At 41.5% G+C, this 15,566-nt stretch overlaps 1 protein-coding gene across 2 annotated transcripts in view; it reads right to left on the reverse strand.

Moving 5' to 3' along the window:
- The window catches only part of prmt8b (protein arginine methyltransferase 8b), an 84,160-nt gene that overhangs the window by 61,304 nt on the left and 7,290 nt on the right, over positions 1–15,566 (reverse strand). The window contains exon 2 of one of the 2 annotated variants that reach the window (XM_043709828.1): positions 255–470. In XM_043709828.1, the coding sequence (XP_043565763.1) occupies positions 255–470 (216 nt within the window). Of the gene's footprint in view, positions 1–123; positions 157–254; positions 471–15,566 lie in introns of those variants that run through there. The other variant, XM_043709830.1, reaches the window with a different exon arrangement.

Consider the following 15,566-nt stretch of genomic DNA (forward strand, 5'->3'; position numbering starts at 1 on the left):
GGGGGCGGCCGGGGCAGGCGGGGGGAGGCTCCCGGAGACCGACAGCGAGACTTGCGGAGAGCACGGGGACTGAGCTGACCCCCGGGCGGAGCCGCTGCTGCCCGCCCGGCTCTCGGTTCGTACCTCGGCGCTGTCGCTCTCGGTGATTCTAGCCGCCCGCGGAGGAGGCCCGACAGCGAGACTTGCGGAGAGCACGGGGACTGAGCTGACCCCCGGGCGGAGCCGCTGCTGCCCGCCCGGCTCTCGGTTCGTACCTCGGCGCTGTCGCTCTCGGTGATTCTAGCCGCCCGGCGGAGGAGGCAGCGGCTCGAGTGTTTGGTTCCCATCAGCGTGAGGGTCCACCCGGGAGCGGCTCCGGTACCGGCAGCTCCCCCCTTGCTCCGTTCCCGGCACCTCCGCCGCTGCGGCTCCCGCTCTTGGATCAGGGCGAGTGGAATCTCGGGTCCGCCCCCCGCTCCCTCCACATGTCGCTGAGGGAGAGAGAGAGAGAGAGAAACTGAGAAACTTCTCAGACTGGCCAGCCCTCCTGGACCTCAGGACCCTCCCCAGAATGATGACAGAGCCCCTCCCGCCCTACAGCGCAGAGCCCACCCCAATAACACAGACACACCCCTCCCCAAAACACCGACCCTCTCCCGAAATCCAAACCCTCGCAAAAAACAGCCTGAAGCCTCCCCACAATCCAGAGACATGAACCCCCTCCTCAAACACAGATGACTCCCCCATCCTCAGCCCTTCCCAAAATGCAAACCGCTCCCCTGAGCCCAGCTCTCTACAAATCCAGACCTTAAACCCGCCCAGTCTCCTGGTGACAGTCCAGTCCAGAATACCCCAATCACAAGCAGCTCAAACGCAAAACTCTGAAACACCAGATCAAGGTATAGACAACCTCTAACCCAGTTCTGACCCAATCCACCAGAGCTCAGACACCAGACTGGACTAGATGCCCCACTCAGTTCAGATCTCAGACACTGCTCCTCAGCCCCAAACTGAGGTACCAGGTTCCCACACCCCCTCAGATCACAGAGCCTAGAGCACAGCCTGAGACCACCATCCACAAGAGCAAATTGGTTTCATCCTTGTCACCATTTACCAGGTGGAGTCATACTTAGTACAAAGGAAAATGTTGGGATGTGAGTATTCATTGGATCTTCATTACTCCCCATTGCCACAATCACTAATTATAAAGATCCTGGTGGTCACCATTGACCTGAAATGGAACTAGACTTGTTATATAAATAACGTAGCTACAAGCGCAGATCAGAGGCTGGGCATTGTGACTCTTTGAACCACACTTAAGAAGCTGGAGCCATTCGGAAACATAACATGTTGTTACGATGTTAAACTCGTAAGCCAACGGGCTGGTCTAATCACTCAGAAAGTACACATTTGAAATGGCAACAGAGGAGTTTAAATTCAGTTAATTAATTAAACATTGAATCAAAAACTCAATTCAGTAGTGGTGACCATGTACCAATGATATTGTAAGTAATTCCAAGCTGACTCACTCATTTTGTTTTGAGCAGGAATTCGCTGCTATCTACTTTGATACCCACTTTCAATATTATAAACATTCCACTGGCTACTTGTTTACAACACAAAGTAGCTTGAACTGTATAACCAGTAATCATAGAATCCCTACAGCAAGGAAGCAGGCTATTCAGTCCATCAAATGCACACCAACCCTCTGAAGAGCATCCTACCCAGACCCACCCTATTCCTGTAACCTTGCATTTTCCATGGCTAATCCAACTAGCCTGGGCACTCTGGTCAATTTAACATGGCCAATCCACCTAACCTTCACATCTTTGGACTGTGAGAGGAAATTGGAGCACCCGGAGGAAACACAGGGAGAACATGCAAACTCCACACAGACCGTTGTCTGAGGGTGGAATCAAACCCAGGTCCCTGGTGGTGTGAGAGAGAGCAGTGCTAACCACTGAGCCACCATGCCACCCAATTGTACATTATTTAAACTTGTTTTTGTTAAGTAAAACTAACTCCCAAGAGGCTTCACAAGAACATTGTGAAGCAAAATCTAACATGCAGTTTGTGTGAAAAATAATTAGGACAAATGACTAAAGATTTAGGTAGAAGAATTTGCTACCAAGGAGTGTTGTAAGGGATAGGAGGGAGGTAAAGAGGTAGAGCGCTTAGAGAGGGAATTCCAAACTCAGGGCGCAGGCACCTGAAGGCACAGCACAATGGTGGAGTGATTAAAAACTGCGATGCATAAGAGATCAGTATTACGGGAAAGCAGAGATTGCCAAGGTTTGCACAGGTTACAGGAGATTAAAGAGTTAGCAAGAGGTGAAATTTTAGAGGGACTTGCAAGCAAGGGTAACAATTTTTAAAATCAAGGTGCTGAGAGGAGTGCGGTCTGTGGGCTATCGTTGCCATGTAGTATAGAAGTGGAGCAACAATCCTTTTCTTGATGACTTTCCAGTGGCCACGTTTCCCAGTTTTCGTCCGGAATGGTTTTGACTTCTGCTGCAAAACATAGTAAAGAAATGGTGGATGTTGTTTAACAGAGGAGATTGAGACATAGGAGCAGTATTCCAAACAAAGTCAGGAGCGTACAATGCAATCACCAGAAAAAAATCACCTCAGCATTGAAAGTGCTTGAGGCGAAATATCTTCAATTAATTGTTTTAAAGAAAAGAAAATTCAGAATAAATATTAAGAAGTTAAAAACCTTCCAAAGGGAACATAACTGAAGGGGCTATAGTCACAATGGTATCAAGACAGGGATGACAAGAGGTTCAACCAGGATGAGGTGTTCAAAGTCAGCAACTATATTCTACATGGAGTAGAAATGTAACAAGGCTCAGGTCTATGCAATCAGCAAACAATGTTTCTGTGTATTTAATGAGATACTAGCCCATTTAGCAGCATTGAGTTAACATTTAATTATGTTCCCAGTAAATGGTGTGGCATGGGGTGTGCCAAAGAACAGTCATATTGGACTTGGATTGTTAACTCTCTTTATAGTTGCTGAGTTTCTCCAAGTCTCTGATTTTATTTCAGAGCTCCAATATCTGCATTATTTTGGCGTGGTACCTGCTGAGCTTTGGATCCACTTCTCAGGCAGTGCAGGAACAAAGCTTCAAGCTGCCTACTGGGATCATTCTAAAATTACCCAGTTATCTATGGTTACAAAAGGCAAAATAATGCATAATGGAAAGTTGACATAGAAACAAAGGAAAAACACTACACTCAGTATTTGTAGAGGGAGAAAATAAGTTAATGTTTCAGCGCTGTGAACTGTAGGCCTCAACTTAGGAAGGATATATTGGTCTTGGAGGAAAGACAATGTGAGTTTACAAGAATGATACTTTGACTTCAGGGGTTAAGGTATGAGGGGAGATTACACAAATTAGGTATATTTTTTTCTGCAAGTTAGAAGTTTAAGGGGTGATCTGATTGAAGTCTTCAAGACATTAACAGGAAAGGATAGGGTAGATAAAGGTAAACTATTTCCCCTGATTGGGGAATCTAGAACTAAGGGACAAGGTCTAAACATTTGGTGCCAGACTGTTCAGGAGAGATGTTAGGAAGACTTGTTGAAACAAAAGGTTATAGAGGCTTGAACTGACTTCAACAAATGGCAATTGATGCTCCATCAGCTATTACTTTTAAATCTGACATAGGTTTCTTTTTGTTAAGCAAAGGTGTAAAGGGATATGGGCCAAAGGCAGATATATGGAGTTAGGCCACAAATCAACCATGATCTCACTGAATGGTGGCACAGGCTCAATGGGCCAAATGGCCTATTCCTGTTCCTATGTTTTGATTAAACGAAACAGAGGATGTGGAGGAAGAATAAAGCAAAGGAGTGTAATGGGGTAGGGTAGGAGATTTTAAATGAGGAAAAGTTTCACAGAGCGTAATCAAAAGGGCACGCTAATGGGATAAGTCAAAGAAAAACATGTCGAGAGGAGGCACATGGCAGGATATCAGTCATCCAAACACCAAGCGAAGGAATAAAACGAGATGAGAAAGTTACAGATCCAAAGCAACAATAATGAAGGCAGAGATTATGATCTAAAATTGTTTAAGTGAATATTGAAGGCAGTACAAGGCCCAGTCAAAATGTAAAGTTTTTGAAAACTTTAGCAACAACATGACTAATGCTCCCTCCTGACAGTGTCTGTTAACTACCTATCACATAAATCAGAACTTCAGTGCTGCTGCGGTGTCAGCTATGTAAGCTGGACATCCCAAAGACTGGTGAACCACATCAAGCAGTATGTCCCTTCAGTTGTTCACAACAAGCAAGGTGCTGGTCATATGTAGCCACTTTACATTTGCAAAACATACAATGTGGTGACCAACATTAGACAAGCAATTGGACAGCATTTGTTGGATAATCCTGAATGTACAAAGAATTACTCTGACCATAATTTATAATTATCAATTGGGCTCACAGACTGGCATGCTTGTGCATACTAGAAACTATATATATTAATATACACAGCCCTGTTCTTTCCAGTCAGAAAGAGCATATAAACATGCACTTCACTGTTCATTTCTTAGGGCAATGCCCTGACAATCAAAGTCAACTTGCCTGATTTTAAATTTAAACAAATCCTGGCCACCATCAATCAACATTTAAGAATGCATTCTCCTTGGCAACACCTTTGCCAAACAGAGTCCACTTGCCAACCAATCAACACTCTCTGTTCATGGATAACCCTGACTTTGTATTCTTGCGAAATATCCAAATGAGTGCAAGATGAACAGAGTCATAAAGATGTACAGCATGGAATCAGACTCTTCGGTCCAACCCATCCATTGGCCAACCAGATATCTCAACCCAATCTAGCCAGCCAGCACCTGGCCCATATCTGTCCAAACCCTTCCTATTCATATACCCATCCAAATGCCTTTTAAATGTTGCAATTGTGCCAGCCTCTACCACTTCCTCTGGCAGCTTATTCCATACACGTACCACCCTCTGCATGAAAATAGGATGGTTATGGTAGGGGATTTTAACTTTCCAAACACAGACTGGGACTGCCATAGTGTTAAGGGTTTAGATGGAGAGGAATTTGTTAAGTGTGTACAAGAAAACTTTCTGATTCAGTATGTGGATGTACCTACTAGAGAAGGTGCAAACCTTGACCTACTCTTGGGAAATAAGGCAGGGCAGGTGATTGAGGTGTCAGTGGGGGAGCACTTTGGGGCCAGTGACCATAATTCTTTTCGATTTAAAATAGTGATGGAAAAGGATAGACCAGATCTAAAAATTGAAGTTCTAAATTGGAGAAAGGTCAATTTTGACAGTATTAAGTAAGAACTTTCAAAAACTTACTGGGGGCAAATGTTCGCAAGTAAAGGGATGGCTGGAAAATGGGAAGCCTTCAGAAATGAGATAGCGATAATCCAGAGAAAATATATTCCTGTTAGGGTGAAAGGAAAGAGTGGTAAGAATGGGGAATGCTGGATGACAAAAAAATTGAGGGTTTGGTTAAGAAAAAGAAGGAAGCATATGTCAGGTATAGACAGGATAGATCGAGTGAATCCTTAGAAGAGTATAAAGGCAGTAGGAGTATACTTAAGAGGGAAATCAGGAGGGCAAAAAGGGGATATGAGATAGCTTTGGCAAATAGAATTAAGGAGAATCCAAAGGGTTTTTACAAATATATTAAGGACCAAAGGGTAACTAGCGAGAGAATAGGGCCCCTCAAAGATCAACAAGACGGCCTTTGCGTGGAGCTGCAGGAGATGGAGATGATACTAAACAAATATTTTGCATCAGTATTTACTGTGGAAAAGGACATGGAAGATATAGAATTTAAGGAAATAGAAGTTGACACCTTGAAAACTGTCTATATTACAGAGGAGGAAGTGCTGGATGTCTTGAAATGCACAAAGGTGAATAAATCCCCAGGACCTGATCAGGTGTACCCTAGAACACTGTGGGAAGCTAGAGAAGTGATTGCTGGGCCTCTTGCTGAGATATTTGTATCATCGATAGTCACAGGTGAGGTGTCAGAAGACTAGAGGTTGGCTAACATGGTGCCACTGTTTAAGAAGGGTGGTAAGGACAAGCCAGGGAACTATAGACCAGTGAGCCTGACGTCAGTGGTGGGCAAGTTGTTGGAGGGAATCCTGGGGGACAGGATGTACATGTATTTGGGAAGGCAAGGACCGATTAGGGATAGTCAGCATGGCTTTGTGCATGGGAAATCATGTCTCACAAACTTGATTGAGTTTTTTGAAGAAGTAACAAAGAGAAATGATGAAGGTTGATGTGATGTATATGGACTTCAGTAAGGCGTTCGACAAGGTTAACATGGGAGACTGGTGAGCAAGGTTAGATCTCATGCAATATGGAGAGAACTCGCCATTTGAATACAGAACTGGCTCAAAGGTAGAAGACAGCGGGAGGTAGTGGAGGGTTGTTTTTCAGACTGGAGGCCTGTGACCAGTGGAGTGCCACAAGGATCAGTGCTGAGGCCTCTACTTTTCGTCATTTATATAAATGATTGGGATGTGAGCATAAGAGGTACAGTTAGTAAGCTTGCAGATGACACCAAAATTGGAGGTGTAGTGGACAGCGAAGAGGGTTACCTCAGATTACAACTGGACCTTGATCAGATAGGCCAATAGGCTGAGAAGTGGCAGATGGAGTTTAATTCAGATAAATGCAAGGTGCTGCATATTGGGAAAGCAAATCTTAGCTAGATCTCGGGAGTGTTGCTGATCAAAGAGACCTTGGAGTGCAGGTTCATATTTCCTTTAAAATGGAGTTGCAGGTAGATAGGATAGTGAAGAAGGCATTTGGTATGCTTTCCTTTATCGATCAGAGTATTGAGTACAGGAGTTGGGAGGTCATGTTGCATCTATACAGAACATTGGTTAGACCACTGTTGGAATATTGCATGCAATTCTGGTCTCCTTCCTATCAAAAAGATGTTGTGAAACTTGAAAGGGTTCAGAAAAGATTTACAAGAATGTTGCCTGGTTTGGAAGATTTGAGCTACAGGGAGAGACTGAACAGGCTGGGGCCGTTTTCCCTGGAGCGTTGGAGGCTGAGGGGTGACATTAGAGAGTTTTACAAAATTATGAGGGGCATGGATAGGATAAATAAACAAAGTCTTTTCTCTGGGGTGGAGGAGTCCAGAACTAGAGGGGATAGGTTTAGGATGAAAGATATAAAAGAGCCCTAAGGGGCAACTTTTGTACGTGTATGGAATGAGCTGCCAGAGGAAGTGGTGGATGCTGGTACAAAAGCTTTGACAAAATGTGTCCTTTCTCAGCAATACTGAATCTTCAGCAAATTAGTGCCAATATTATGAAACAATTACATTAATACAAGTTAGTACTACTGTATGGCCAAGTCCACTAGTGAATTTAATTCCTTTTGAATTTCCTTTAATTCAACCTAATCCATGCATATCTGTCAACAATAGGTGAACAGGCTGTGTCTTCTTTCTCTTGAAAGGAGAAAATTGAGGGGTGACCTAATAGAGGGCTTTAAAACTGTGAAATGCTTTGACAGAGTAGATCCAGCAAAGGTGTTTCCCTTTTGTTGGGAAGAGCAAAACTGGAGACCAGCAATCCGAAGTAGTGACCGAGAAACCAGAGACAAACTTATTTGTCTGGAATGTGTTGAGAATGTGAAACTCACTAGCATGGGAACTGGTGAAATAAATAGTATAGATAGGTTTTAGAGGTAGATAGATAAGCAATAAAGGGTTATAATGATCGATTTAGATAGGAAAGATGTTGACAGTGCTTGAATAGAATATAAATGTCAATATATGTTGTAATGGCCTTTATCTGTAATCCTGCGTGATTAGATTTTGGTCTCATTTGCAAATTTGCTCACCATATGTCCAACATATTCATAAATAATTATATCATGAATAAAGTCTATGAAAATCTGTGGCTGTAAATTTGTTCCTGGAGATACCACTGGTAACATTTCTTCAAGATGAACAAACTCTGTAAAACTAAAAGGTTCTGGATGTGATTAAAGCTTATTTCTAACCAGTATTTCTACTCCTTAGTAATGTTGCATGATTCTACCTTGTGATCTAACCACCTAGTGAAAGGAACCTGAACAACCGTTTTCTAAAAGTCTGGCTCACTGTCGCCCATAATCTCACACCCTGGTGAAAATCGAATCGGTTTGGCAGAATCTAATTCTTTGGGGAGACTTTCCAATTCCCCTTTGCATTTCCCAATGATCATAAAAGATATCGCTTATTATCCACCTCACATCTCAGTAATTGATATCAGGCTGATAGACCTGCGTTTTCCCGATTCCAACTTTTTCATTTCATAGTAACCACATCAGGTAGCTTTCTGTCTCAGGGAACATGTTATGATTTATCAAACTGTTGAAGATATGGGAAAAAGGCACACACAGCATCTGTTCATCCTCTTAATCTGCTCAAATGAAGATTATTCCAGACCTTGAGCCCTAATCTTTTCAGTAATTTCTAATACACATGAGTGTGCCACTCTGAGAGCTCAACTAACAATTATAAAGATTAGGCTCAAATGAAAAAGGTTACATTTCTATCTAATTTATTAATAATGCAATACAAAGTAATCCTCAGATGCAGCATAAACATCATCTACAGGAGTACAGACTGATAAATACTCACTTACCAGCTCCGCTATAACTTGAGCATCAGCTTGATTTAGTCCTGAAGCAACCTTTAGTGACCAGATTCAGTTTTTAATGCTCTTCTCACAACAGCTTTACAAAGCCTTTGCTTTCCTGTTACAATCTATAGACTGCTTCAATCTTCTTGGCTAACCTTCTGCCTTTACTTTTCACCTCAATTGCATGTAATCATTTTCCTTGGTTGTCCTGTGGGGTTGCTTTTGCGAATACATCCTGTTATGATTGGATTTGTGTTTGTACATTCTTTCTCAACCCTTAATGATATTGCTTTACTGTTAGATGGGATTATGCGTAATGTATATCACAAAAACAAACCATTTTACCCAACCATTTGTATTTCCTCTGATTTTTTTCCTCATCAAATCTTTTATTCCCTTCTTCTTCATACAGATTTATCTGAATTGTTTCCATACTATTCACTTCAACCAGTTTCTGTGGGAGCAAGTTCCACATTCTCACCACTCTATAGTGAATAAATTTTTTCTGAGTTCCTTCTTAAATTTTTTCATCTTATATAGAGGTGTCAGGTCACAGAATTGTTACAGTGCAGAAAACGGCCATTCAGCCATCTTGTTTGTGCTAGCTCCTTGAGCATTTTAACATATTGCCATTCTCCTACCTTTTCCTCATAATCTTGTCCAATATTTCTATACAAATAATCACCTATAGGCTCTTAAATGCCTGAATTAAACCAACCTCTGTCACACTTCCAGGCAGTGCATGCAGAACATAGCTATTTGCAGTGTTGAAAGGTTTTATCTCATTTGCTACTTTTGGAAACATTTTAAAACTGTGCCCTCTAGTTCTCAATCCTGTCATAAGCAGTTACAGTTTCTCCTTATCTACTCCCTTCAGATCCTCTTAATTTTGAAAAGTTTAATTATATCTTCCCTCAGTCTTCTCCCCTCTATTCAAAACAATCCCAACTTCTATCATCATAACTGACAATTCTTTTCCCTGGAACCATTCTTGTAAACCGTCTCTGCACTCTCTTCAATGCATTCACATCCTTCCTAAAGTGTTGTGTCCAGAACTTCGTTTTCTTTTTAATTGTGGGCGTGTGCATCACTGGCTGGTCAGTATTGATAGCCCATCCCTAGTTGCCCTGAGAAGGTGATGGTAAGCTGTCATCCTGAATGGCTGTAGTCCACATGCTGTGGGTTGACCCACATGCCATTAGGGAGGGAATTCCAGAATGTTGACCCAGTGACAGTGAAGGAACGGTGATATATTTCCAAGTCACGATAGTAAGTGGCTTGGAAGGGAACTTACAGGCGGTGGTATTCCCATTGTATCTGCTGCCCTTATCCTACCAGATGGTAGTTGTTTGTGGGTTTGGAAGGTGTTGTGTCATTATCTTTGGTGAATTACTGCAGTGGAGAAAGTGAGCACTGCAGATGTTGAAGATCAGAGTCAAAGAGTGTGGTGCTGGAAAAGCACAGCTGGTCAGGCAGCATCCGAGGAGCAGGGATAAGCCCTTCCTTCTCAATTTTGGCAGTGCATCTTTTAGTTTGTATACACTACTGCTACTGAGCATTGGTTTTGGAGGGTGTGGATATTTGTGGATGTGGTGCCAATCAAGCGGGCTGCTTTGTCCTGGATAGTGTCAAGCTTCTTGAGTGTTATTGGAGCTGCACCCATCCAGGCAAGTGGGGAGTATTCTGTCACACTCCTGACATGTGCCTTGTAGATGGTTAACAGGCTTTGGGGAATCAGGAGGTGAGTTACTCACCATAGCAGCTGTATACAATACTCCAACTGAGATCTAACCAGTGTCATATATAAATTCAGCATAACCTCCTAGTTCTCATACTCAACATCCCTATTAAAGAAGCCTAGAATATTTTGCGTTATTCTCAGATCTCTATACTTGTACTGCCACCTTTAATTACCTGTACACATATACATCAAGTCTTGTTGCTTCTGCACCCACTTGAGAACAGTACTCTTTATTTTCTACTGTCTCTCTATGTTCTTTGTACTATCACATCAACATCTTCACACTGATCCTCAGTTATGTCCTTTCCCACAAGAAACTCTGCTTCCACTCTATCAAAACCTTGCAGATTTTAAAAAAAATTGACACTTATTGTCCTTTCCTAATTGCCCAGAGTGTCGTTAAGAGGCAGCCACATTGCTGTGGATTTGGAGTCATTCCCCATTAAATAACCCATAGTTAATCAGGCATGTTTTTGTGACCACCAACAGTGGTTAGCAACCCTACTTTTCGATTCCACCCATTTAGAAATAAAACCTTGTACTTGATTTGGTTTTAAATGGCCTTGCTAATCTGTGGTGTGTCATTTGATTAGTTTATTTATATTCCAAGACCTCCATGTCCCATTTGTTCCTATATAGTCACTTCCTACTATTCTGTTTACCTTCACATTTAGATATGTTAAACATAATTGCCAATTATTTACCCATTCGCAAATATATTAATGTCCTCTGGTAATTTATTGTAATCCACAAAAATATTGACTATATCCTCCCTCTCCCCACCACATCCTCCTCTAATTTAGTGTCATCTGCAAATTTAGGGTATTGTGCTTTTGATTCCAAAGTCCAAATTGCTAATGTAAGTTGTAAACAGCAGTGATCCCAACATTAATCCTGATGAAATACCATTTCCTACCTTTTACCACTCTAAATAACTATTCTTTTATCCCATTCCTGATTTCAGTCTTCAAGTCACCTAGCAGTCAATGCAGTGACTTGTCCTCTGACACCATATACTCTAACTTAGCCTAACCTTAGTCTAACGTAATGTATTTGTCTATTATTGGGTACACTTCCAAAGGTTTTTGAACACCCAGATAAATTATATTTACCAAATCACCATCATTGATTCCCTTTGTTACCTCCTCAAAATAATCAACAGGTTTATGCAAGCACGGCTTTCCCTTTCAGAATTCATGCTGACTTTTCATTCGTATATTTTCTTCTATTTCAAGTTGTTCTCCTGTTCTCTTCTTTCGTAAGGATTGAATTATTTTCCTTCCATAATGTTAAGCTGCCTGATCCGTAATTCCCATTCATAAATACAGGAACCTTATTAGCTATTCACAGTCCACAGGCCCTATTCCTTTCTTTAATTAATTATTAAAAGTAATTGTTAATGTCTCTGTTTGTGTCCCATAAAATCTTTTAAGAACATGGCTATAATCCATGTAGACCAGAAGCCTTGCTCTCTGAGTTTGTTCGGTTTCTTCGATAACTTCCTGTTTTGATTTTTGATGTGAATTTGTTGCTCATCTTTTCGTTCAAGGTCATGTTGTCAACATGTTCCAGCTCCCTTGTAAATGTTGAAGTGAAATAATACTTAACGTTTCCACCATCTCTTTACCATTACCTGTGGTGTTATCCAATCTATCTCCTAATGGTCTTAATTCCATCACAGCTTTATTTTTTTTTAAATTTGACATATAACAGGTACTAATTTATTTAGTATTCCTTGATTATTTAAATTTATATTACCTATTTGACTTCCTAAATTTTTTAAACTCCTTTCATTATCTTTTCATTTTCTCTCTTATTATAGAGGACAGAGTAATAGAGATGCGCGGCATGGAAACAGACCCTTCGGTCCAATTCGTCATGTATGCTATCGGTATACATAATGTTTGCCTTGTTCCTAATTTTCAATTTTTTCCTTATGTCTTTGTTCATTCATGGATTATATAAAACCATATATGAAATAGGAACAGGAATAGGCCATTTGGCCCCTCAGACCTACTCTACCATTCAAAAGGATCATGATTGATCCAATAATCCTCACGTCCACTTTCTAGCCTTTTCCCCATAAGCCTTGATTCCTCGACTGATCAAAAATCTAACTACCTCAGCCTGAAATATACACAAGGTCTCTGCACTGCACAGTTCTCTGTGGCAAGGAGTTCCAAAGACTCACAATCCTCTGAGAGAGCAAATTCCTCCTCATTTCAGTCTTAAATTTGTGCCCCTTTATTCTGAGGCTATGCCCTTTGGTCTTAGACCCTCACATGAGGGGAAACATCCTCTCAGCATTTAACCTGTCAAGCTCTTTAAGAAAAAGTGAGGGCTGCAGATGCTGGAGATCAGAGCTGAAAATGGGCTTATGCCCGAAACGTCGATTCTCCTGTACCTTGGATGCTGCCTGACCTGCTGCACTTTTCCAGCAACACAATTTCAAGCCCTTTAAGAACCCTATATTTTTCATTGAGATCACCTCTTATGCTTCTAAAATCAGTGGGTAGAGTCCCACTTATCCTTAGTTTGTCCTGAGAAGCCAAAGTCGAGTAACTAGATACTACCTGACAGCTCTCTGCACATTTCATTCCTTGACTTAAGAAAAGTAAAGACTTCAAGCATCAGATCTGAAATACTTTGAGAACATTCCCTCAACTTAAGCACCTCACATCAGCATGGAGGCTTAGTTCACTGCAGACAGTACAGATTTCATTGATTAAGGACTTAAACAAATCAAGTTTAAAATAATATCAGCAGCTTTCTTTCATGAACAAAGTTTATAATGTTACTCACTAATGCTTACTAGTGCATTATACAGTGGTAATTAATAAAATAAGTGAATCCAAATCACTTTTGTACTGTGCACCAACCATAGGAGGTGGTCCATCAGTTGTGGTCAGGTCCGAATGGATATAACCACTAGACTGGGTGCACAGCAAGTGGTGAGGTGTCCAACAAGAGAGAAAACTATCCTTGACCTCTTCTTCATCAACCTCTCACCAGCTTCATTGGCGTATTTTTCTCAAGTACATACTGGAGTCATTGTAACAATGTCAGCCAGGTGGATCTCAAAGAATATGAGTTTCCTGATTGGGGCTGTTAACCCGGTCCAATCAGGGAGCCCTGGCTGACAGATAAGAACAGGAGTGTTAGACATCCTGTTCACACTGAGACATGGCTCTGAAGGAGCTAGATCAGTATCAAGGACTGTACAATAAAGTAAATGGTAACTTAGTGACAGGATGCTGGCCTCTGTGGAGTTATTTCATATGTCATTCAAATTACTTTGTATTCACCCCTCATTCTCTTTTTAAGGGGCAGAAGGATGAAAAGATCCTCTTTCATTGTTATGTCCTTTAAAACCACGTGCACAAAGCAATCAGCTGGGCTGTGTCTGTCACATCAATGGATACATCGAACTGCAGAGAGAAGTGTTTATAGCCCTTCAGGTCCTGCTGCAGAGGTCTGTGGATAAAGATTCCACTCGCGTCGTCACTGTGGAAGCATGAAGTGCTGTTCGTATTTATTCTATATTCTTAAAAGTCTGTGAATAAAGAGGCAGTGACCACAATCATTATTTATTTGATTACTTCGCGATTTGTGAATGCTATCTTGTGTTTTCCAGAAGCTGGCAAACATGAAATGATATTTCGGTGTCGCCTCACCTTTTGCAGCTGGTTAAAAAAACATGACTGTAGCGTTTTCACCACAGCCTTCTGCTCTTCACCTTCCTTTGTTTGAAGCACGCTGTTCAAGGGAACACTGCCCTTGAATTTACTCTACCCCATTGTATGGTGTTGTCCCAAATTCCCTTTTTTTACTTATCAGTATATTTAAGTGACGTGCAAGGCAAACACTTTGATCTTTTACGTTTGTGACCAGAAATTAATTTCCCCTTCTGTTGGACATTTTTGTTTTGTTTCTCAATAGTCCAGGTTCATCACTTATCATTATTACATCAGCTTGTAACTTGTGGAGTTTCTTTGCCACTGGTCATGCTGCAGGTCAGCCTCTGGATCTGCATCTCTGGAACATCTGGAATGTTGCTACTGCTTTTGCGTGTGGAAGCATGGGATGTCATTCTTTGATGTTGATTTGTTTCCGGGGCCTATGGTCGGCTTGTGTTGCTCGGATATTGAATGTGGGCATGACAGTGCTGCCTGTAATTATTCTTCATCCTGCACAGCCCAATAAACAAGCAGCTGAAGCAAATAAACACATATCTACAGATATTGGGCAGAGAAACTGAACTAGAAGAGCTGCTCTTGCATAGACATGATAGGAAAAGCATCCTATGCTCTTAATACATCAGTTCCTAATATAGTTCTTATTCATTTGTTCACACTGCCACCACAAATCTTACTTTCCCCTGCAATTCCAGTCCATTTGAACGAAACTGAAATATGATGCAACAAGTTCGCAGAGCCTGTTAAGAGCATGTACTTTTCTCCAAATATTTTCTCGAAGCAGAATCTAAGCAGCAGCATGATATTTGACGTATGCATCATGAAGGAATGTGGGCAAGTGCTAAGATCAACTGTCAGAGATTGTCCACTTGACCAGTTCTCACAATCTCATGTTGGAGACCATGGATGCAGGTGGATCCACAGTGTCATGAGGGAGGTGGTTCCAAGACATTGATCCAGTGACACTGAAGGAATGTTGATATATTTCCATGTCAGGATAAAGGAGTGATTACCTTCCTCGGATAATACGTCATGGCCTGCCAAGTAAAAGGGACTTACAGGAGCAGGTATGTAAACAGTTGAATTGTGGCAGAATAGTTGTTGGACATTTCAACTTTCCTAACATTAACTGGGACTGCCTTAGTGTGAAAGGATCAGACAGGTGGAAGTTTTAAAGTGTCCAGAGAGCTTTTCGTGCCAGTACATAAATAGACCTATTAGAGATGGGGCAATGTTTGACCTAATCCAAGGGATTGAAGTCAGTCAAATGGGTGAAGCTTTAGTGGGTGAGTATTTTGGGGATAGTGACCATAACTCTTGTAAGTTTCAAAGAGATTATAGAAAGGATAGGGACAGTGCAGAAGTTAAAGTGTCTAAATTAGGAGAAGGTTGATTTTAATATCTTTAGACAAGATCTGCTAAGGGGCAGCTACCTGAAGATATGTCTACATTTGGGAAAGTGGGAATCTTTTTAAGGTATATCGTGAAAATTCAGGTTCAGTATGTTC

Source organism: Chiloscyllium plagiosum, chromosome 19, assembly GCF_004010195.1.
Source record: "Chiloscyllium plagiosum isolate BGI_BamShark_2017 chromosome 19, ASM401019v2, whole genome shotgun sequence".
NCBI lineage: Eukaryota > Metazoa > Chordata > Chondrichthyes > Orectolobiformes > Hemiscylliidae > Chiloscyllium > Chiloscyllium plagiosum.